Source organism: Betta splendens, chromosome 4, assembly GCF_900634795.4.
Source record: "Betta splendens chromosome 4, fBetSpl5.4, whole genome shotgun sequence".
In the NCBI taxonomy this organism is placed as follows: Eukaryota; Metazoa; Chordata; class Actinopteri; order Anabantiformes; family Osphronemidae; genus Betta; species Betta splendens.
Window position 1 is genome coordinate 1030347 of NC_040884.2, and position 23161 is coordinate 1053507.

At 48.4% G+C, this 23161-nt stretch overlaps 1 protein-coding gene across 6 annotated transcripts in view; it reads left to right on the top strand.

The window, feature by feature from the left end:
* The window catches only part of mast2 (microtubule associated serine/threonine kinase 2), a 79435-nt gene that overhangs the window by 21059 nt on the left and 35215 nt on the right, over positions 1–23161 (top strand). Inside the window, exon 1 of one of the 6 annotated variants that reach the window (XM_029147421.3) lies at positions 12339–13521. The exons of the other annotated variants lie outside the window; for them this stretch is intronic. Coding sequence (XP_029003254.1) covers positions 13483–13521 — 39 coding nt within the window. The 5' untranslated portion in view covers positions 12339–13482. Of the gene's footprint in view, positions 1–12338; positions 13522–23161 lie in introns of those variants that run through there. 6 annotated transcript variants of the gene reach the window in all.

Genomic DNA, 23161 nt, shown 5'->3' on the forward strand with positions numbered 1-23161 from the left:
AATGGATGAGTTGAGTCCTCCTGTCTGCTCTGACACACACACACACACATCATGTCTTCTTATAATCATCTTGACTTCTGATCATCATCTGTCTTTTTAAGGTAAGAGTCACATAATCAGACCGAGGCTGCGTCTAGTCAATACTTTCATTATCAGTCTATAGTCTGCTGCTTTTTTATTCAGTTTACAGACCTATTTTCCCCGTCATTAGACCCAAGGTGTTCGTCTTTTGTCTAACCATCTACATCCATTCAGATTCTGTAAGGCAAAGAATTATTGTTAAATTAATATTAGATGGTTAAAAAGACTAGGTCTTTAGCCTCGTTGAAAATGTTTCCAAAATGAACTGTTGGTCTGAGAACATCAACAAAAATGTTTTTGCTTTTAAATGACATGCATCATGTGGAGCTTATCAATAAACCACAACAGTACAGTTGCTTCAAAAAGGACGACGTAGTCTGTCCCTGGGTTCATTTGTGTGGCTGTTCGCTGAGGTCGGTCTCCTGCACTGAACCTGACTTTGACCTGTGACAGGCCGATGACTTCTGGAGATCTAAAGCCTTGTTGGCTGTTTTATGACTTAATCCTAATGTGCTGCTTAATTACAAGAGTGAAATAGATCATTAATGATGGAAGGCTGCAACTGGCCTTGTGTAATAAAAGCCCTTTATAGTCCACAGCAGGGGTTTGCTAACAAACGCTTCCATTTTGTGTCCTGGTAAGTGTCCGCCCTCGGGCTTCATCTGCTGCTGCTGCTCGTTTGTCATCGCTGCAACCTTTACAGCCTCTTCTTTAATTGGATGAGTTTGTATACAACGATGCGGGGGCCTCCCAGCCCTGGTCAGCTGCAGCCCCCCCCACTTATCCCCAGGGTCCTTGCATGGCAGCCTCGTTCATGGAGACGTCCACGTCTAGTCTTTTCTGGCCTCTCCACTTGTTTTGTCCTCTGTTGCTTCATCTTCCTCTTCTCACTTGGGTTTCGCCTCCTCCCTTGTTAGGACTGAATAGCTTTTAGCCTCCGGCCAAGTGGATGTGCAGCGTTGAATGGATTCTGCGTTTCAAATGTGTGCTTGTATGAAATTTGTTTCCAGCTGCCAGATGCTCTAGTCCTTCGTAGCTAATGGAAACGTGTCCTTTGCAGTTTGGCTACATTTGGCTAATTACCTCCTGCCTGCACACGACCGCCGTCTACAGAAACACTTCCAGCCTCACACCGACACTCCACAAATGAGTTTAGTGCTTCATTTGCCTCCACTGTGTTTTTTTGAGCTATACTGCGTTAATCACCTGCCAGTACACACAGAGCCACACTGCTCCGTGCACGGAGTCACCTCCTGCTGTGATATCCAGCATCACTGACGGCAGACACCAATTAGAGGCAGACCATGAAAAATTAAGTGTCTGCATGTGATCAGTGCACATTTGGAATACACACAGTGAAAACAAAGCACACCATCAGCCACGGCTCCAGGCAACTCATTCCTCTGAAATAATTACCCTGCATGAAGAGATTTCATTCTAAACTTTTTCATATCTGAAGCAGGCTTGTTTCATGTGAAAATGAGATTTGTTTCTTCAGGAAAATGTTCTTAATGTTCTGCTCCTTTGCCTTTTGAAGGCTGGAGCTACACATTTAAATGAGAACATTTATAGGACAGGTTGATCAAATGGAACCTGATCATGGTTACTCATCAGAGGCAGAACCTGAAAAACAAATGACCCAGCTTCCATTTAACTCACAGATGGGTTTAGAAAAACATCTGTACTTGGACGCAACTGTGCATCAAAGACACACCGTTAAATATTACTGAGTGTGTCTACCAGGCTTTAACGATGTGTATGTGTACCTACTGTATATTCATTACATGGAACCTTTATTTGTTACACTGTTTGTTGCCTCCTCATGTTCCAGCTCATCGTGTTTATTGCAGTGATACAATATTCACATTTTTCAACTGTAATGGGAAAAACTGATCCTGACTGAATGTCGCTGTCGCCTCTTCTCCGTCTTGTGTTCTTGACCTGTAAGTGAGGAAGTCACTTCTTCGGTAGAAGAGCTCCTGTTTTTTGGAGCTGTTTTCCCTCTGTAGTGGCTCTCATTCATTCTGCTTGTCCCCTTCAGCCGCTTATCCACCTCCTCGGTTCCTGTGTTCTGTCTGTCTGTCTGTCTGGACTGTGTATTTAATTTGATCCATTAAATTAGACCATGACGAGTTCCCTCTCGTCTATTTTAAGCCATTAGTCCTCTCACCCGCCTACTAGCATTGAATGAAGCCTTGAAATGGATGCGGTTCTTAAGGCCTGTGTTCTTCCAACGTCTGTCTTCCTTCCACCCCATCTTCCTCACCGCCTCTTATTTTTATATCATTGTGACAAGAGCAAAGCTGGTAAAATAAAATAAATAAACCTGCTGGTGGAGGAAAGCTGAGGCTGCTGGTTCACACAGAAACCTATAGACCCTCTGAAGGCTGCTGCAGAAACACACTGTCACCTTGGCAACTGTCATGAATGTGTTGGTCGTCTCTTTGTGTGACTCACTGTTCTGGAGCTCTGTGCAAATCGATGCATTATTGAGCCTCACTCGCTTGGTTTGATTAACTTTGGGAGAAGGTTTGTGTTTAGCAAAGCTCAGCTTCAGGTGGTGGCTTGTGTGCATGCGTGCACTCGTTCCAGGGTCTCTTTATTCCCATACAGCAGATAAAAGCCTGTTGCTGATACGGCCTCTCTCTCTACTGTACTTTGGTCTCACCACTCCGTACTCCATGTATTCACTTCAGTGTTGAATCATCCAAACTGAGCAGCTGTTTTCTGCTCCTGTTTCTCACATCTTAAGTTTGTGTTGTGCACAGGTCAGACTTTTTGTCGCTACCTGTATTATTTTCTGTCTGATTGAAGGAAGCCGTGACTGGAATCTGATGTTTTATGGTCAAAGTGTGTTTGTGCCCATGCGTGGTGACATCAATTCTGTTGACCTGCAAAGATGGAAAAATCTGATCTTTCTTTGTGTCTGCAGCTCACTTCACGCTTTTCCTACCTTGGCTTCATTCTCACCCTTCACGCATTTCCATTTTCTTTCCCTTCGTTGCAGGTAATATGCTCAGATTGAGCAAAGTGCAAACAGCAGGACACACACAGTTATTTACAAAGGACACACTCCGTATTGATCTCTCACACAGATCCCATCGTGTAATCTAGACTCAGACAGCTCTCAGTGGTTAGTGTTTTATTTATTGGATTGTGTTGGACACACACACACACACACACACACACACACACACACACACACACACACACACACACACACACACACACACACACACACACACACCTCTCTGCCTGGTATTTGATAAGTGGACCTGACGCTGTGGCGGAGCCATTGATTGACAGGTGGACTGATTGTGTGCAGGGATTGATTAGTGAGGCAGAACTTCCTCCTGTCACTCAAACTAGAAGTGGAATCTGTCCGTTGTAATTACAGTGGATATCTCTGACACAGTTCATGTATTTCACTGCCTCAACAACTGGATAAATAAAAGCATCACCTGAGCTAGCTGAAAATGAATGGCTTGATTTGACTGCTCTGTGTGTTGAACTTAACATTACCTTTCAGGTTGTCTGTAGTTGCGTCACTTGTAGAAGGAGTGTGTTAGACTTCCTGTTGGAATCTTAGCATAATGCAAACTGTTAGCATCATGTCTCATATCCCTGTCCTCGCCTGTTGTGTTGTTGGCCACAGGGCTGTGACACACCCTCACAACGCTTTAACTGAAGTCCTGACTTGTAGAAGAACATCTCCACAAACACTTGGCCACGAGGCTGTTTCTTTTAACTGCTTCATAGGATCCAAGCAGAGGTACTCTTGTTTTCACATGAGCTGAAGATAAGGAACCAGTGTGGACAAAGCAGGAGCGAGCGGCAGGCTGTGGTGCGCCCTCACCCTGGGAGCTCTGGGTAATGATGTTTGAGTGCAGGGTGTGCACTCATTTGCACTTTGAGCTGAGTGTGTGTTCATGTCTGGAATCTTACACAGGGAGCGGAGTGTGAGAGTCCCGCAGCATGAGGTGGCAGCTCAGCACGCACGCACGCACGCACGCACGCACGCACGCACGCACGCACGCCTCTGTAATGGAGCGGGGGGGCGTTCTGTGTTGTGTGATGTGTGGTTCCAAGCCTGGGTCAACCCACTGCTCTGCTTTGGCCTAAACCCTAATGCTGAGCATCAATCACACTAACAGGGTTACAGGACGCTCTCCGGCCTCTGCTTCCTGCCTCTCGCCGCTGCTTGTCTTGTGTTCCTGAGCATTGCATCACCGTCTGAAGGCCAGTCTCTGTCCACCTTCTGTTGCTTCTGTGCTGGACGGTAACGAGCTGTTTAAAGCTGCAGCCTGGTCTTTAGTTCTGACTACAGATGTGGGGTCAGTGGCATCCAGCTGATATGTGATCTCTATTGACCACATCAGTGTGGAAGAAGATCCTGTTACGACTTTGTCCTTCTTGTATCCCTGTTGACTCACTCCCTGACTCAGTCCATTAAGGTGCCAACGCTCCATCACGCTGCAGATGTATTGATCTGTGCTGCAGCCATTAATTATGAACACAGATGCATAGTTGCTGAGTGTGAGTACATATATCTGCCGCTGAGGGGGCGTGTCTACTGCATCCTCAATAATCACTCACAATGCTACATCAAGCTGAACACAGTGAATGAGGTCTGTTGTAGATTATATGAAGGTCCTCATGATTGAACTGTGGCTTCAGCATCACATCAGACGGATGTGCACATGGATATTTTACTGGCTCTAATCTCCATATTCTTTATGTAATAGCCTATAGATTAGCAATGTCATACAGTAGTAATTCTAGATCGTATGACTAAATCCTCACACAATGCTCAAATGTGTGAACTATCACTTCAAAGCTTAAAGTAGTAGTGAATTAAAGACAAAGCAACATCTCCCTCCGATAAACAACTTCTAAAAGTTGTAGAGACAGTTTAGGTAAATTGCCCCTGATCTTCACGCCTCTTGTCTATTTGTGTCCCATCTTCTTGTTTTCATGTCTCACTATGAGTTCACACAAGTGTCCCGAGAACACAAATAGTGGTTTAACTGCCACTTAGAGGATACTGACAGGATAAAGTCTTCATCTGAGATGTGAGTAAGGTCCTTTAAATAAAGCAGGAATCAAGAGCTTGCTCCTCATATGTAGCTTGCTTCTAGGTCCACTTTGTGCAGTGAATAAAACAGACAAGCCTCTCCTGTCAACATAGAGCATGCAGGTCTCTACTGTATGTGCCCTGGTCTCAGTGCAGCGTCCCCTGTGCCTGGCAGGTAACTGATGGTATAGGAAACCTTCACCACAGCAGAGACGATGCCAGGACTGAAGTCTGATAGCATCTGAAGGAAAAGGCCTCTTAGCCATTCATGTTTACTTTGGGCAGTTCATTAGAGTGAAAGCGTGAAACGGTCGCCACCTACAGACCAGGGTAGAAGGAAACGGTGATAATGCTGCTTCCTCTTCTTTGTTGCTTTGCTGATGCTGTTTGTTTGCATCCATTTGCTTCTGGTAACCATCTATTTCCTTCTCTCACATCACTCCTATATATAGCGTTTTTCATCCTCTGCCAACAGCCTTTATTGAATTCACAAGCAAAGATGTACAAAAGGACCGTGCAAATGTAAAACACGGACAAATGGACATATTTGGCAACTGGATGGAAAACACCATTAATTTCCCATTTGGATTGTGATTAAAGTCAAAAGACAGATTTTAACGAGACTGACTCCTCAGCATGAAGCCTCTGGAACGCAGAGGAATAGTGATCAAATGCTTTGGCTGCAGCAGTGATGCAGCAGCCAACAGGTTCTCCAAGGAACGCCTCATCAGCTCCGTGCGTGCGTGCGTGCGTGCGTGCGTGCGTGCGTGCGTGCGTGCGTGCGTGCGTGCGTGCGTGCGTGCGTGCAGCCTGTCGCTCTGTAAATGTCCTCTTTCTGGCCCGGGTCATCCAGAAACGCAGATGTTTGGGTCTGCTCTTCCACTGGGCCGAAGCCGTGACATTCATAGTCGCCCAGTGTAGCTGATGGTAAAGGGGCCTCTGCCATTTGACAAAGAAAACCAACTTGATTAATTGCTGATGTAGTGTTAATATGAAAACAGGCTTTATGGGTCAGTCCAGTTTCGACTAAGCATCGCTTGTGTTGCTAATCCAAAACCTGGAGATAAAAGATGCTAATAAAACCTCAGAGTTGAGGATAAGTGACTCTTTGCTTGAGTTCATCCATGCTAAATCTGATTTGGGGACATGGTTATTTTATCTGCTCCTGGTTGCATCTTAGTGGAGCATTAGAGAGAAAAGCTTCTTCCTCCTGACTCACATTAACAATGCGTTCAGACCATGTTCTGTTCTGCTCAAGATGTAGTAATCCACTTTTACCGTATCGCCCATCTCTGATGACGGAGGGGAAATTGAATTGTTTCCATCTCGCTCACTCCCCCGCCCTCATCCCTGTATCTGTGTTTTCTCTCGTCTCGTCTCTCGTGTGCCAGTGAAACCGAAAATCATTCTTCTCGAAGCACGTGTTTGTTTTTGCACTGCGGTTTTGTGTGTTTGCATATTTCGTGCCTCACACAGTATGTGAAGGTGAAGGCATTCACTCTGCTCACTGCTGGGTTAGTAATGTCAGAGTCGATGTACGACGTACGATGAGGATCCTGACTCACGTCTTCCTAAATCATTGTGGTAGATGCTTTTAGGCTTTTAATTCAGCAACAATGTCCTTTTCTTTTAGACTTTCTTCAAGTTTTCCAAGACTGAAATGTTCTCCCACTGTTTACTGGACCTGACTGTGGGTTAATCAGTAATAAGCCGTAGTGTTGGAAGACACTGCGTAGGTTGATCCACTGTGTGTATCAGCCTGTGTACACACCTCATCATGCAGACCTTCTTATGTCACCGTTGTGCACATAGCAACAACCAGGGACGTTGATGAGCTTCGTGAAGGCTGGGTTCTCGGTCACGTCTCTCGCTCGTTGCTCTGGTTCCAAGTGCGGTTGCCCGCTCTACACCCAGGTGCTGACGTTGCTTCCTTTACTGCTGACGGTGCTGCACTGCTGTCAGTGGGAACCTCTGATGGGTGTGCAGCCCCAGTTCAAAGGGAAATTTCAATGAAGTTTGAGTGCATCAGAGAGTAACTACAAAGTGAGGCATCCTGGGGCAAAGCACCCGTTAGTGATGGGAATCCTCCCATGCAAGTACGTCTGCGCTGGCATCACTTCATCAAGACAAAGCTAGTTCAGCATTAAAAGCAACCACAGCAGGGCTTAGGCATGTCAGACCGCCCAGTAACCATGGTCACAACAACGAGCTTCCATTTCCTGCACAAAGGTTAGTTCCAATAAATGATGACTGACTGACCGATGCAGACGTTTGCTGCCTTCTGCTCCAGTCTTTTCCAGGATGAGGAGGTTTTAGTCTCCTTATGGGGCCGAGGGCTGAGATCTGAGCTGAGACCAGCCTTGGGTAAATGCTCTGATACTGACTCTGTGGACATGTAGAACAGGCTGCGTGGCCAGTGAAAGGAAGTGAGCTCTGAGCCGGCAGCGCCGCTTTGGTGCGTGTGGAAGTTTTGGTTTAAAGGAAACTCCAGAGTCTGTTTTGAAGATAAGGATCAGCGTGGGCACGGTGCTGGGAGCAGATTTGACTCTTTTTCCCTCGTCAGGTTGAACTTCAGCCGTATCTGTTTCGACGCCACTTTACTGCACTGCTGCTGTCAGTATCAGACCAGTGAGTCACAGTGGACGACAAACGATGCTGCTGCACGTCGGGTCGTTTTCCAGCAGCATGTCAAGTGTTGGGTGACGCTGACTCCAAGGATTTAACTATGCTTCTGCCTTTGTATTTCAGCTGTGTTAAAAAACAGCCACTTCACATTTTTCTTCCATCACTTGTTTAGACTTGCTCAGCATTTTCTTATCAACCCGACTCCCAGTGGGGGAAAATCCTTTGTGATAATGTGTGCTTTCCACTCTCCCCTCCCTCCTTCCCTACCTCCTTTCCTCGCCCCTTCTCTCATTTTCCTCATCCCATCTTCATCCTGATGTCACAGCTTTGATCGCCACATTACTAAAAATGGTAGCACAGCCCTCGTTATTGGGCTGTTGGCAGCGGACTGAAAGGGTTTGGAGTGTTGTGTGTGAGATGTGGCTGATGATGATGAGCTTTGATGTTATTAATACAGAAATCTGTGAAACTGCAACAGAGCTTTTGCTCGTATTCTTGTGCTGTTGCATCATAAGTGGACAATGCAGAGCCTGCATGGTTCAAACGGCTTTAAGCGTTGCTTCAGAGCCTCTGAAGAACTGAGGACTCCTCATCAACGTTCAGGATAAAAGCTTTGGCCTCTCATGCGCTGTAAGTCTTTCACTCCTCCGTTCGTGCCTGGCTCCTGCCTGGCTGCATGATAAAGACACTCCCTGCTGAGACTGGGAACTTCACAACCTGTGCTCATGTAAGGTCAGAGCTCTTTCTATTCCCCTCATCTCCATCTCAGCTGATAACAGACTGTGGCCTGTTTAATTTATTCAGGCCAGGCTTTGTGCTGCCTTCCTGTCTGAGGACTCTGACACCAGCTTCCAAACCTCAGTCTAAGCAGCACAGCATTCAGTTCCAGTCTGGACTCGCTGAAGCCGTCATTAATTGTCCTTCTTTCCTCCTCTTGTTCGTTGCATTAGGCAGATTTGTGCTGCTGCCTGTCTGTGGCGCTGCCCTCATCACCCCCAGCCTTATTGTCCAGTTGATGTGAACACACACACCCACATGCCAGTAAGACGGCCAGCTGGCTCCAGGACAGTCAGACAAACAGCCGAGCAACTCATCAGGCCGATTAATGAAGTCATACATGCAGGAGCCCTTCATCTGGGGTCCTTCATTAGACAGTGGAGCTGATGGCATCATTTGTGTACACGCAGCGCCCTGCTTGTTGTGTGTTCGCCTCTTGGTGCTACAGACGCATGTGTTTGTGAGTGTGCACATCCAAGTACTCTGTAAATGTAGGAGAGAATTTACAAGCCTCACAGGACACAGAGCTGGATAACACACGATGGACCCCAGTCAGTAAAATGTACTAACATGAGCATACATGGACTTTATACATGGACAGCAGATGCAGTGTGTTTATTTACATACAGCAATAAATGTCTTAAAGGTCTAATTACATTATCTGATGATGTGATTATGTGACGTGATTAACGCTCTTTCCTTTTAGAAAAATCAATATATGTATCACATAAACTGATGATATGTGTTTAAGAATGACATATTTAGTTCTAAAACTGCTCATTACACATGTTTTTGGTCTGGGTTCCTTAAGTCCTTCGCAAGTCTTATAATATGTACAAGTAGAATGCATCTGTTGGTGGCAGTCACTAGTGCAAGGTTCTAAGCTCCACACATAGGTCCTGGTCGCTCGTTGTCCACTCTTCGGTCCTGGTCGATCGCTCTCCTCTCATTGGTCCTGGTCGCTCGTTCTCCGCTCGCTCTCCTCTCGTTGGTCCTGGTCGCTTGTTGTCCTCTCTTCGGTCCTGTCCTCTCTTCGCTTGTTCTCCGGTCCTCGCTCTCCTCTCATTGGTCCTGGTCACTCGTTCTCCGCTCGTTGTCCTCTCGTTGGTCCTGGTCGCTCGTTCTCCGCTCGCTCTCCTTTCGTTGGTCCTGGTCGCTTGTTCTCCGCTCGTTGTCCTCTCGTTGGTCCTGGTCGCTCGTTCTCCGCTCGTTGTCCTCTCGTTGGTCCTGGTCGCTCGTTCTCCGCTCGCTCTCCTTTCGTTGGTCCTGGTCGCTCGTTCTCCGCTCGTTGTCCTCTCGTTGGTCCTGGTCGCTTGTTCTCCGCTCGTTGTCCTCTCGTTGGTCCTGGTCGCTCGTTCTCCGCTCGTTGTCCTCTCGTTGGTCCTGGTCGCTCGTTCTCCGCTCGTTGTCCTCTCGTCGGTCCTGGTCGCTCGTTCTCCGCTCGTTGTCCTCTCGTCGGTCCTGGTCGCTCATTCTCCGCTCGTTGTCCTCTCGTTGGTCCTGGTCGCTCGTTCTCCGCTCGTTGTCCTCTTGTCGGTCCTGGTCACTCGTTGTCCTCTCGTCGGTCCTCTCGTCGGTCCTGGTCGCTCGTTGTCCTCTCGTCGGTCCTCTCGTCGGTCCTGGTCGCTCGTTGTCCTCTCGTCGGTCCTGGTCGCTCGTTGTCCTCTCGTTGGTCCTGGTCGCTCGTTCTCCGCTCGCTCTCCTTTCGTTGGTCCTGGTCGCTTGTTCTCCGCTCGTTGTCCTCTCGTTGGTCCTGGTCGCTCGTTCTCCGCTCGTTGTCCTCTCGTTGGTCCTGGTCGCTCGTTCTCCGCTCGCTCTCCTTTCGTTGGTCCTGGTCGCTTGTTCTCCGCTCGTTGTCCTCTCGTTGGTCCTGGTCGCTCGTTCTCCGCTCGTTGTCCTCTCGTCGGTCCTGGTCGCTCGTTCTCCGCTCGTTGTCCTCTCGTTGGTCCTGGTCGCTCGTTCTCCGCTCGTTGTCCTCTCGTCGGTCCTGGTCGCTTGTTCTCCGCTCGTTGTCCTCTCGTTGGTCCTGGTCGCTCGTTCTCCGCTCGTTGTCCTCTTGTCGGTCCTGGTCACTCGTTGTCCTCTCGTCGGTCCTCTCGTCGGTCCTGGTCGCTCGTTGTCCTCTCGTCGGTCCTGGTCGCTCGTTGTCCTCTCGTTGGTCGTGGTCGCTCGTTCTCCGCTCACTCTCCTCTCGTCGGTCCTGGTCGCTCACTCTCCTCTCGTCGGTCCTGGTCGCTCGTTGTCCTCTCGTCGGTCCTCTCGTCGGTCCTGGTCGCTCGTTGTCCTCTCGTTGGTCGTGGTCGCTCGTTCTCCGCTCACTCTCATCTCGTCGGTCCTGGTCGCTCGCTCTCCTCTCATTGGTCCTGGTCGCTCATTCTCCGCTTGTGTACTCTCGTCGGTCCTGGTTGCTCGCTCTCCGCTCGCTTTCCTCTTGTTGGTCCTGGTCACTACTCTAGGTTTCCTGGTTCCTGTTGAAGCGGTGAGGACATGCTGGCTGCTATCAGGAGCAGAAGGAGCAGGTCACAGACGAAACGAATGAGGCCGATGTCCTCTAGGTTCTGTGTGTAAACACAATGTTGTGCTTGTAGATTAGCTGCTTGATGCAGCATGTTGTAATGATGCATGTTCAGTATCTTACACACTCTCCTCATTTACTTTGTTCACACATCTGAACACAACCTACAGTAGTATCTGCAGTAGGATCTTTGGTTCACACAGGAATGTGACTTACATAATGCAAATTCAAGCAAAACACTGTTGCAAACTCTAACCTTGGACTAATCTAAAACCAATTGCTCTAGTTTGTGCCATAATGAGGCCTAAAGAGTGGTGAGACCAGCAGCTGCTGGTTTTGAAGGGGACCGTTGGCGAGCTGGTGTGGGTCAGTCTCTGCTGTGTGAACGTTCCTCCCTGTGGCCCCGTTGGCCTTTGCTCTCATTACCAGAGACAGGAAGCGGGTCCCTCCTCAGACTCAGGGTCTGTCTCTGCATGCAGAGCATGCAGGTTCTGATGCGTCTGCTTACAGTAGCACACAGACGCCGGGCAGCTTGTTGTCCGTCCCACCGTCCGTCCTCCTCCTCATTAACCATCTCTCATCTTTGAGCCATCAGTCCACGGCTGAGCGTAGGAGGAGGCAGACTCGCCACCTTCTCTCCTCTAGGCTTTTATTCTGATCTTTCTCTTTCCTGTCTCTTTAGTGCTGTTAAATATATCGTCCTGTTGTTTACAGTGTCCGACTTCATATTAACACAAATGACACTATTTATATTCTGAATGTTTGCCCTCTGTACAGCAGAAGTAGCAGTGTCTGTTTTGGGCTCAGGTCCAATGACCATGTCCAATGCTCCTGCGTGATCCAGTCCAGTGATGTTTTAGGTTGCGTTGTTGTGACTTTAAACAAAACCAGTTCTTTATAGAAATGTGTTTTGCAGCTGCACTGGGCTTCACAGAGCTCATGACCTAGAACCGGATGAGATCCCTGCAGCAAGGGCGTCACAGAGAATGGCCACACACCTGGGACGTATCCAGCTAAAGTGACTCAGCTGATCACAATCGTCATGGATTGTAGAACAACAGGAGGCCTGACTGTGTTCAAATCCACTGCGTTGAATAAGTAATCACCCAGAGCCTCATGATTAATTCATCAACACACCAAAATAAAGCTGTGCGTGCGTGCGTGCGTGCGTGCGTGCGTGCGTGCGTGCGTTGTGAACACACCCTCGTGTTTTGATTCGTGTCAGCGAGGCTGTGAGCAGAGGACTGTGGCAGACGGGGAGCAGCAGGAGGTGGAGCACCAGTCCTCCCTCCATTCATTGTGAGCAAAGTCTCTGTCTCCTGCTCGCACCTGATTGGCCGCCTCTGCAGAGAGAGAGAGAGAGGGAGAGAGAGAGATGTAAAGCGTGCAGTGAAAGAGCAGGGGAGGAGTTGGAGCGTGTGAGCATACTGACACATCAGAGCGAGGAAAGAAAGCAACAACACGAGAGACGGAGAAATGTGAAGAGCAAAACGCAGAAAAGGATCTGTTCCCAGGCCTCATCTGCTTCTCGCTGAGGGAGGGCAGCAGCTCCACGCTCATCATCACCTTCAGCCTTCAGTCGGATCTCCTCAGCAAAGACAGAGCCATGCAGGAGAAGCTGCTGCAGAGGATGCCAGAGGCGAGGAGGTGACTAGCGTGTGGTGAGGCCTGAGTGCAGTGTGGATGCATGTGGGACTCTCGTGGCCTTTACCCGGATGGAATCGGTCCCGGCCGGTTGGCACGGAAAGAGATGTGTGAGGACCGCTGCTAGCAAACAAACAGGCTCTTGTTTCCAGTCCACATTCTGTCGCCCCGCTGTCCAGCAGCTTATTGTTGTTTGAAACCCTCGCCTTGTCTCAAACAGTGTGACTGAGTGGGAGCAGGTTTTTCTGAAGTCTTCCGTGCACTGTCTGTCCGTACTGTTGGAGAACTCCTGAAGTCTTGTTTCCCGATCAGAAATTGGACTAGTGCCTTAAGGGTGCGAGGTTCTGAAGCAGCGAGCGGCTTCTGTCAGTGGGAGGAGGACGACTGAAGGACCGTGGACTGTGTGTGTGTGGGGGGGGGTTAGGACACGTGCTCTGCTGACTGTCACCTACTCCACAACCAGCTGGAACAAGCTAGGTACCATGGGATCGGTCCTATGAACCAGAAGCAGAGGAAGGTTTGGACAAGTAGACCAGCCTTTATGCTTAGTGTCCTGATCCACGTGTCCAATCACTCACTCTGCATAAGGAAGGTGTTGGTCTCGCTGTGCTTTGGATGGATGGACCTTTGTTGATACTCGGTGCATGAAGACGAAGGAACGAGGAGGCTGTCATGTAAAGCGCATAGACGTCCAAGAAAGTGCCTGAACTTCGTCTTTGTCCACACAAACCAAAAACAGGGGGAACCTGCCTGAGCTCAACAAGTCATGGATGACTCGAGCATCCTGAGACGCAGGGGACTCCAGGTAAGAGAGAGCTACAGCAGTCAGAGGTGGTCGGGTTGATGAAGAGTAAAGACCATCATTCAGATGTTTGCCTTTATTTTAGTACATGACTGTTCAGATTCTTTCTTCTTAACCAACACTCTGGTCAGGTGGTGTTAGTCTGTTGTGTCTGTCAGTCTAAAGACACGATGTTATAAAGACGTTCATCATCTGAGTGGCTTGAAACAGCACCGTCTGTTGTCTGGAACACAGTCCATGTGGACAGAACACATTGTAAAATCCTGATCTTCATCTTAGGCATTTCCTCTAAATGTTGCAAATCCTTGTGATCCAACATACATTATCTGGGTCGCAGCCCCGCTGGTGGGGAGGCTTCTGTAATGCTGAGTCAGCAAACACCCTTCATCCACCCGGGGGGGGCAGGGTTGTGCATGCAGAGATGCTGAAGCACTGTGCTCCACATCAACTACTCAGGGTCTGGAAATAGCTTTGTGTGGAGAGGAAGTAGGACTGGAATGAGGGCAGCAAGATGACCTGGATTTGCTGAGTTTAGGCTGCTAGACTACACTGCACCTGTTTTACCTGCAGCTCCTTCTTCATGTGTCCCTGTGATGACAGTGATATGGCTTCATGTCTGTGTTGTATTGTATGTTGTATTGAACTAGATGAGCTCCATTAATAGAAATCTATCACTTATGGTCGTTGTCTCCACATTGACCCTAATGGCACCACTTGGTTTGACAGGAAGTCCTGCAGTCGGTTAGTAGACGTGGTACCTTTGCCAAGTAGACAAACTGACATCAGCACATTTGTTTGTTGGCACACAGGACTGTGTTTATGTGTGTGGCTGAGTGTTGTGTAGGCAGTCAGCCGGACAAACGGCAGCGTGACAACGCACCAGTGTTTTCAACACATTCTTGCTCGTAACAGACATTTTTAGAGGTGGACTGTACAGAAATCAGGGCATTTAAATAGACATTTGAAATAAAGGCTCGGAGATGTGGAGAGATACAGTGTGTCCAACAACCACAGTTGAATACACACATACACATGTCGAATACGTCTAAGGGGGTGGAAACGCTAGACACCTCCCGTCCACCACCTTCCTTTGTCCTTGAATCCACCTGCCCATTTGTTTGCTGCTGCTCGTCAGAGGTCATCATTCAATCAGAACGTTGTCAGTTTTGTGTGTAAAGACCAAATATATACTAGAACGTGGTGAGTTCTGAGGTGGGAGATGATGGAGACGATGCCTTCAGGGTTAAAAGCCAAACTCAGTGACTCCCTTCAGCTTCTTGTTCATTCGATGCAGCTGAGACAAATGTGGAACAAACAAATATTATATTGAGCTAAAGCAAAATAGTTGTTTTTCATTTTTCTGCTTGGATTTGTTGAGGTTTGAGTCCAGAGGTTCATGTTCTCTGCAGACCTCTAATTGTGACTGAACCCTGAGTCTGAGGACGTGACCCTGCTCTGTTGGTGCAGCTCAGCATCCAGCTGGAGCCCTGTTGCCTGGAAACCTTTAGAAGCAGCTATAAGAGCTTTGGGGCTCATGAATCATACAGTTCCAAACTACTTACAGAAGTATTTAACTTGTTTTCCCTTAAAAAATCTCTTATTTCTTCCACTTTGCTCATTAGCTTCATTGATTCTCTCTCTAACCTGTAGCGTTGTATTGATCTCATTGGCTCGTCTCCCTTTCCTGTGCCTTTTTAAATCTCACACTGTATTGGCTGCTTGTCATAATGGTGCCCTGTGGAGGCAGTGGCTCTCAGGATGATGGAGAGATTCCATTCCTTCCCTCCTCCACCTCCTCATTGCTTCCTCTCCTCCTCCTCCTCTGGACGCAGTCGACCGAGCTCTCACTTTCTCTCAGCCTTGTGAAATATTGATCACCCGGAGGTACCGAGGCTGGAAGCAGAAAAAAATTTCACTTTTCCTCCTTGGGCTCTTACCCCTGAACACCCCTTCCCTTCTCAGGCCTCATAAACCTCAGCAGCTCTGGGTAATCTAGAGTTTTGGCAGAGATACAGAATCAAATCAAAATGGGTTGAGGGATTTATGAGCAGTTGTTGCATGAAAGAGATTTAACAAACCCAGAGGAGAGAAAAACACCGTGGCTAAAGAACAGCAGAGTCCAGCCGTACAATCACACAAGCAAATCTTCTTTAGGGCTCATTAAAAGCTTGGGTTCTGCCGGGACCGTGCTGCACTTCTGCAGGAGCTCTGTGTGTATTGCTGTTTGCCATGGCGTGTGCTCGGGTTGTTCAGGCCAACGAGGAGTTGGAGAGGGACACCAGGCCTCTGGCCTGCAGACGGTCGGTCAGCTGGTACAGTCTGAGGCTGAACATCATCAGGGAGACCAACGAGGTACGATCCCTCTCTAACCAGAAAACACAGCTACGCGTGTCATGGGGTGGCTGGAAAATCACTAAATATGAGAATCAAGTTAGAAACGGGAGGTTCTGAACTTCTGACAGATCTGTGACAGAACCATACATGCTCACATTTGCACCTGGATGAGCTTTCGGTCTTTTTCCATTCACGAGATTTACATTTGTTACTTTATGGAAAATGATACTTTGTACAGACACAAAAACATGAAATTAATTTAGCGTCAGCTACAGTAATCACACATTCACGTTGAATGAGCAACGCCCGTCCCTCCACTCTACTACTCCACTACTCTGCTCTCTGTGGTGAATCGATTCTTTGGGCCTGTTGTGGAGCAGCAATAACTTGTGACCCGGTCCACTGTTCTGCCAAAATGACTGCAGCTGCTGCTTATCGAGAGCCAAGAAAGCTCCACTCTGATCAGCTGTATGTGAGGAAAATGTGCCTAATTTGTGCCGGCTTCTGTTATTCTATCAATAAACCAGACGGACAGAGAGCGGATGGAGTCTTCATTACCCAGGACTCTGCGGTTCTGTGCAGTGATGCAGCCACATAAATCCTTATTATCTTTTCCTCTGCACACGAGGCTGCATCGGGTGATCAGTGTTTAATAGAGACACGACGTCTTTGACAGCTCAGACGGGTTTTTGTACTGAAAGCAGTGGTTAGTGAATAGACTCTTCCAGGTTCCACAATGACCAATAACTAACTGGACCTGCTGTTTGCAGATCTGGGGGTTTTACCTTCTTCGTGGAGTTTGCCGTTGTGGCATTGTACACGTTTTGTGAATTTGTAATCTTATACATGGATTATTAAGCGGCGCTTGGATTTGCTCTAAACTCTTCCCCCAGATGTTAATGACACTGTACAGTGTTTGGAGGCGCAGGGCTGCCGTCTTCTCTCTGCAGGGCTCCACAACCACCCAGCTTTTTTTCATCCCCTCCTTTTATCCTGCGCCTCCTCCCTCCCCTTCCTTTTATGTGTTGTGCTGCGGGCAGACATCCCTCCGCATGATAAAAGCTGGAGCCCGGAGGGCGGAGAGCCTGCTGCTGTCCTGGTGTCAAACTTTAGAGAATGCCGGAGGGAGAAGGGGAGCGAGGGCGGGAGGGTGTGACACAGAGCAGCGTCGTTTGATTGATTATAATAAGCCACAAAAGCCATGTTGCTGAAGAAACATGGCGAGAAAGAAGTGACGTCACAGATCTGTTTGTTTTCTGAATGACTGATGCTGGAACAGCAGAGATTGTTGGTAGTGATTTGGTGCTGTAGAGACTGGACCTGCTGTTTGTCTCAGTCCACCCAAACCCTCAAAGGACACGTTCTCACATAAACCTAAACTCCACAGTTAGTTACTTTTTAATGCAACATTTGATTCCCTTTGTATCGAAGGGAGGTTCCAGTGAGTAGCCACTGTAGCAAACACGGACCCACATCAGGAACAAATGACCCAGGGTGTGTTCAGTGCGTTCATCCAAATCATTATCAGCTCAGAATAAGCAGACATCATGCAGGCACCGTTCCTTATTACAGGATGAGGGTCTGCTTCACTAAAAGTTCGTCCTGCCACAGTTTTTGGGCAGCTTCGGTTTAGGAATGCCAAACGTGTGACGATCACTTACAGTGCTGTACCTGTGCCGTTGCGGCAGATGCAGCCCTGCTGTGTGCCGGGTTGTTTGCGGCCAATCAGGATGGAGGAGGCCCAGAGCTCGTCAGGGGAAACTCTGAGTGTCTGATCTGCCATCGTAATAAGACGTGTTCTTATTCCTGGGTGCGGGTGGGTTAGGACTCGCTCTGCCGCCGTCACACCACACACAGCTATTGTCAGACAATGCTGCTGGTTGGGAGGACAAGGGAGGCTGGGGAACGGGAACGTGCCGCAGCTTGTGGCATTGTTGATCTGATTTCCTGCAGGACTGTCACTCAGCAAACCGTGGTGTTCTGAAGTGTGACAGCTTCTGCTCTGTTTGTTAGCAGCCTTGATGCAGCAGAGCCTGAACACACAGGTCTAGACTCTGCCTCACGGCCTTGTACCGCTGAGACACTGATCCATCTGTGTCTCCTGCTGCGTTAGCTGGAGCTTCGACTCCTCCGACAGTTAGAGGACACAGTCACATGTAGGAGGCAGGCAGAAAGAACAGGCTCCACTGAGCGTCGCCTGAATGGGACCGGTGCAGGATGAAGTCTGCTTATTGGTTCAATCATTAAAGGAAACAGTCCAGAGATTAATGAGCATTAGCTTCTACAGGATTTCTCCAGTGTGGCATTTGGGATCTGACAAACATTATTCTGCATCAAACATCCCTTTTGCTGTGGTTGTTGTGGTTTTAATCCTGAGCAGCAGTAACCGTATGAAACCAAGGCTGCAGATGATCAGAACCTGACCACATCCAGCACCAAGCACAGGTTAAACACAGCTTAGCGGGTTTAACTGGACTTTTAACGGTTGGCTTGGTCCCGTGTTTGTTTGAGATGGATCAATAGAGAGAGAGAGTGAGTGAGTGAAGGTAGGAACAGAAGTTCTGTTGTTCACTTTCTGTCTCACATCCACAAGCTCCTCAGCTCACGCTTCTGCTTGCTGCAGCTTTCTTCTTTTGTTCCAGTCACACACTGTTCCTGCATCTCTTTCTCCGTCTCACGCCAGCAAAGTGGATCAGCCAATTAGAGAAGTAGCTGTGAGCTCATCCGGTAGCCACGGTGACCGCTGAGCAAATGATGTGAGCTCATTGTCCGACAGTGACCTGGAGATACAGAAACCTTCAGCCAGCTGGCTTCATTTCAGAGCAGAGAGACGAGGTCTGGAAGGAAACGACGGCGTTCGTGAGGCTCATAGTGAACACGAGGGAGGTGTAAACATTCATGTTCAGTACCTTGGTTTGGTTTGGTGCAATGCTGCTTTCCTTCCAGCACAAATGATGAGGCATCATAAGGAGATCAGCCCCCAGAGTCTGAAAAGGCAACATATGATACACAACATCATCTTGAATGTAATAATGAGGCAGCTTAAACAACACTGTGCACTACATGAAACAGGGTTTTACTTTTCAAACCCAAAAAGAAAGTTCTTTGTTACTACGTCTAGACGACACACACGCTGACACACACTTGCTCAAACGCACGCACGCACGCACGCACGCACGCACGCACGCACGCACGCACGCACGCACGCACGCACGCACGCACGCACGCACGCACACACAGCCCTGGGTGCTGTGGTTCCATCACATGGAGCTTCATAGTTTTTCTCTGTTTTTCATTTTCATGGCACATTTACTCCATAATTCGATGTCTGTGTGTTTTTGTTTTATCACACAAGCTTTTGATACTGCTGCATGTTATTCACACTCTAACATTAACAAATGTGGTAATTACCATGAAATAAGTTGACTTTGGCCGCAGGGTTTTGCTGTTCTGCTGGAACTTGTGATTAGATGATGACCTCAAGGAGCAGAGCAAGGTGTCCGTCAGCCAGCTGGGCTCAAGTTGAGAACATGTTAATTGGATTTTTATTCCTGTGTGTGTGTGTGTGTGTGTGTGCGTGTGCGCGTGCGTGCGTGCGTGCGTGCGTGCGTGTGTGTTGCCCTGATTTAAATAAGAAGAGAAGAGAAATCAGAGCGGTTTGTCTAACTGATGATGATAATTACTGAAATCCTCAGTGGCTTCCTGCTCCCACATGTGCCGCCACGCTCCTCCTCCAACCCAGTTACCTCCTTCATATCTTTCTCTACATCTGTAACTTTCGTGGCCACGCAGCCGTCGCCGAACCCTCGTCCCCCGTAAGAAGACTCCAGCAGAGATGAAGAGCTGTGGCCCAGTGAGGAATGAAAGCAAGCTCATCCAGGTCACATGCCACAGAGTGGCTTTGCTGCCGGTCCCTGTCCATCAACCTTCTCTGTTCCCTCTCTCATCCAGTCAATAGTCCTCCTCACTCTGTTCCCCCGTCGTCATCCAGAGATCAATCCTGTTACAAGTTCTCATCTTCCAGCCTGAGATCTTTTTAGTTCTCACTCTGTTGCTTCGGTATTTCATCATCCTCATTTCCCCCTCTCCATCTTCTTCTTCCCTCTTGCATTATTTTTTTATTATATTGTATTTCCAGGGTTGGGTTGACAGAGCTGCAGCTGGTGGGAAGCTTGGCTGAGGAGGTGTCATGGTTCCAGTCTTTAATTGTCAGAGGCAGCATTTCACCAGGTCAACAGAGGGTTTCAATTAAAGAAATGCCTCTTGACACCAACTGCATTTATCTTGGTGTCTGGACTCCAGTGTTTCTTCATAGATGTCCACTGTGAAGTATTGAGCTGTTTGTGTCCAGCTTTCAGAAGTGTGTACTTTTATTTGTGAAATTGTGAGCAAATACAAATGATTCTGAGCGGTGACATGGTCCTCGTCTTTGGCTAAAACAGGATGAAGTGTGCGTCCTCTCTGCCGTGGAGCTGATGACACTCTGCTCTAACACTAAAAGCCTGGAGACATCCCAGTAACAACATGATGTTCGGGTGTCGATTGACGGGAGAAACATCATTAGTTGACTGTGACTTTGCAGAGGTGGCCTGTTGTGGGTGTGAATCCAGCCGTTTCAGCGCTGGAGGAGGGGTCGGTTGCAGCAGAAAGGTGCAAATTGAAGCAGTTTTCAGCTGAATGAAGACGGGCTGACAGGGCGGCAGAGCCAGCGCCTGCTTTTCACATAATAACGTGGAAGCGCAGAGCGAGGGAGACACAAAGAATAGAAGATGACTTCATGCCGTTTTATGCGTAGACATCATGACATAGATTTGAATGCAGCCGCCGTTTCTTATCAAGTCTGCTGAAACTGGGTCACACACATCACAGCGAGGCAGCTTCACCTCGTCTTCAAAAGCACTTCTCGCGTTTTTATGAACCTGCATGAGTTTCCGTTTGCTCTGTTCCCGCCAACGAGCTGCTGCAGTGTTTGCTGAGGGAAGGGGCGGTGAAACCCCAGCGCTGTCACTCAGGTTTCCCATCAGACCTCCAGACCATGTGCGCGTCAACACGGGTCCAGGCGTTTGCCTGCAGGCGCCCGCTGCTGCATTTTTATTGAGCTGAGATGAGGAAAATCATTTTGCACCTGCTCACATTTAATAGTTACTGCAGCTGCTGTGACGTTTTAAGAGTCATTTGGTGTTTGAAATAACCATTTATAGAATTTATGTTTGAAGTCAAAAGCTGTATCTGAAGGTTTAGCTCATCTCATTCAAAGCTTCACGTTTGCTTCTATGCAGCACTAAATAGTAGACTGAGCTTCAGGTCCAGTAGCTGTAGGTTGGAGCCCAGTGAGACTCCCCACCGACCCCGTCTGGCTGCACGTTTCGTCTGTGTGCTCTGAGCGGGTAGGAGGGTGCTGGTTGGACATCATCATTGTGTGGTGAGGCTTTGTTTCATATCACCAGTCTTTGCCATCACTTAACATCAGCTCTGATCTGATGTCTCCCCCAGATTTTCCATCATTGTGCATCTCCAGCAGACCACCGTGTCTGTCTGTCTCTGCCGAGTACACGGTCCCCGTGGGGATCAGTGCAGCTTAGCGCGTTCAAACAGACACCGGGCCGCTCTTTGTTTTAATTGTTGTAGCAGAGCTCGACTCAAATCCACCTGCCAATCTGTCCCTGACGCTGGCTCTGCCTCCGTCTGCCAGCCTGTGCTGCATTATCTGCACATAAAACCCTTCCAGTGAGGCGTTGCAGGTTTCATTTGAATGCGTAAATTCCAATTAGGATTAGCTTGTTTTCTCTGTCGGTGCTGAGAGCAGCATTAGCATGTGGCTAAAGGACGGGTCGGCCCACAGGAAGGCACGACGAGCCCAGATTAGCTCTCAGATATGAAACTAATCTGCAGGTTGTTCAGAGCCAACTGACTGTGAGTCAGCACTCACAGTATGTCTGCATGTGAGATGCCCTGCAGTGTGACAGAAAGGGGGTGTAGTGGTTCCATGATGCAGCTGTGGAGGAACAATAGCTGAAGATATATCACAGGAATAAGCCAGAACCTTAAACTGACTTGAAAGCTTTTGCATCATTTTATTAAGGATTTAACCCACTGAACCCTGGTCAGCGTCCACAGGTTCATCGCCTACAGGCCTCAGAGCTGGCGTGGCACAGCTGCAGCCCCACTTTCCCTGCACTCAGTCATGTTAATGATGACGCATACACACACACACACACACACACACACACACACACACACACACACACACGGGTTGCCTCTTCCTTCACACTCCTACTGGGTGAACACACAATAATTGGCTGTTAGTGGCGTCAGTGTGGGAAGAGTTATATCTGCTCATTTGGAAGATTAAAAGCCAGACTAAATGGATGGTGACACACACACACAGAGCCCACATTTCTTAGCCGGTGGTGGAGATTAGCTGTGTTAATGTTGCTCCTGATGACTTCTAATGCTCTAAGTGTGTTATTGTGGGACACAAACAGTCTCAGCCCGTTCTGTTAGAGCCTTACTGGTCCCCAGGGCTCCTCTGTGTGGAGAGAGTCTCTCCTGGTGGCCGTTAGCAGCATCAGGACGCTGCTCCTGTCCTCAGGAAGCCACTGGACGATTAGCTCATTCACTTAGCGCGCCTTCGTGCTGTGCGTCGCGGCCGTACATCACCACACAGACAAAGAGCAGAGGATTCAGGGGTCACAGCGGCTCCATGTGTTTTACCCAACACTCTTAGTTTCCTGCGGTTTCACGCACATTGATGTAGACTTTTTTTTTTTTTGCGATGACCAAGACAAATAAACAAGTTAATGCTGAATTAATTAGAAGGCTTAATCGCCATTCTGCTATTAATGCCACAAAAAGGAGGATTAGGCCTGTGATTAAGTTTAATTTACTAAAGAACAGAAGCTGTGAAGCAACAGAGCGACCCTGACTTTGGCGTCTGAACCAGTGTGGATGCGGCTGTCGCTCCAGGCTGTACCAGCCTCCTCTTCCACGTTAATGCATCTTACCGAAGCCGAAAGCGGCTTCCAAACACCTTCACCGTGCACTTCTGCTTGTGGAGGTGGGCCTTTGTGGCTCTACAAGCTTTTTCTGGTGGAGTCCTGTGGCTCACAGCTTGGATTAGGTTCTGACGCTGACCCGGTTCAGTTCAGGAGCTGGTTTGCTGTGATTGTTGTCATGTTTAAACCTAGCACACGCTCCACATAGTGCTGATAATGAATTCTGGCTGTCGACTGCTGCTGCAGCTCTAATTGTCTCCGGTGGAGCTCGGCTCCGCTCCATCCTCCTGTTAATTGCATGTTTTTAGTTTGAC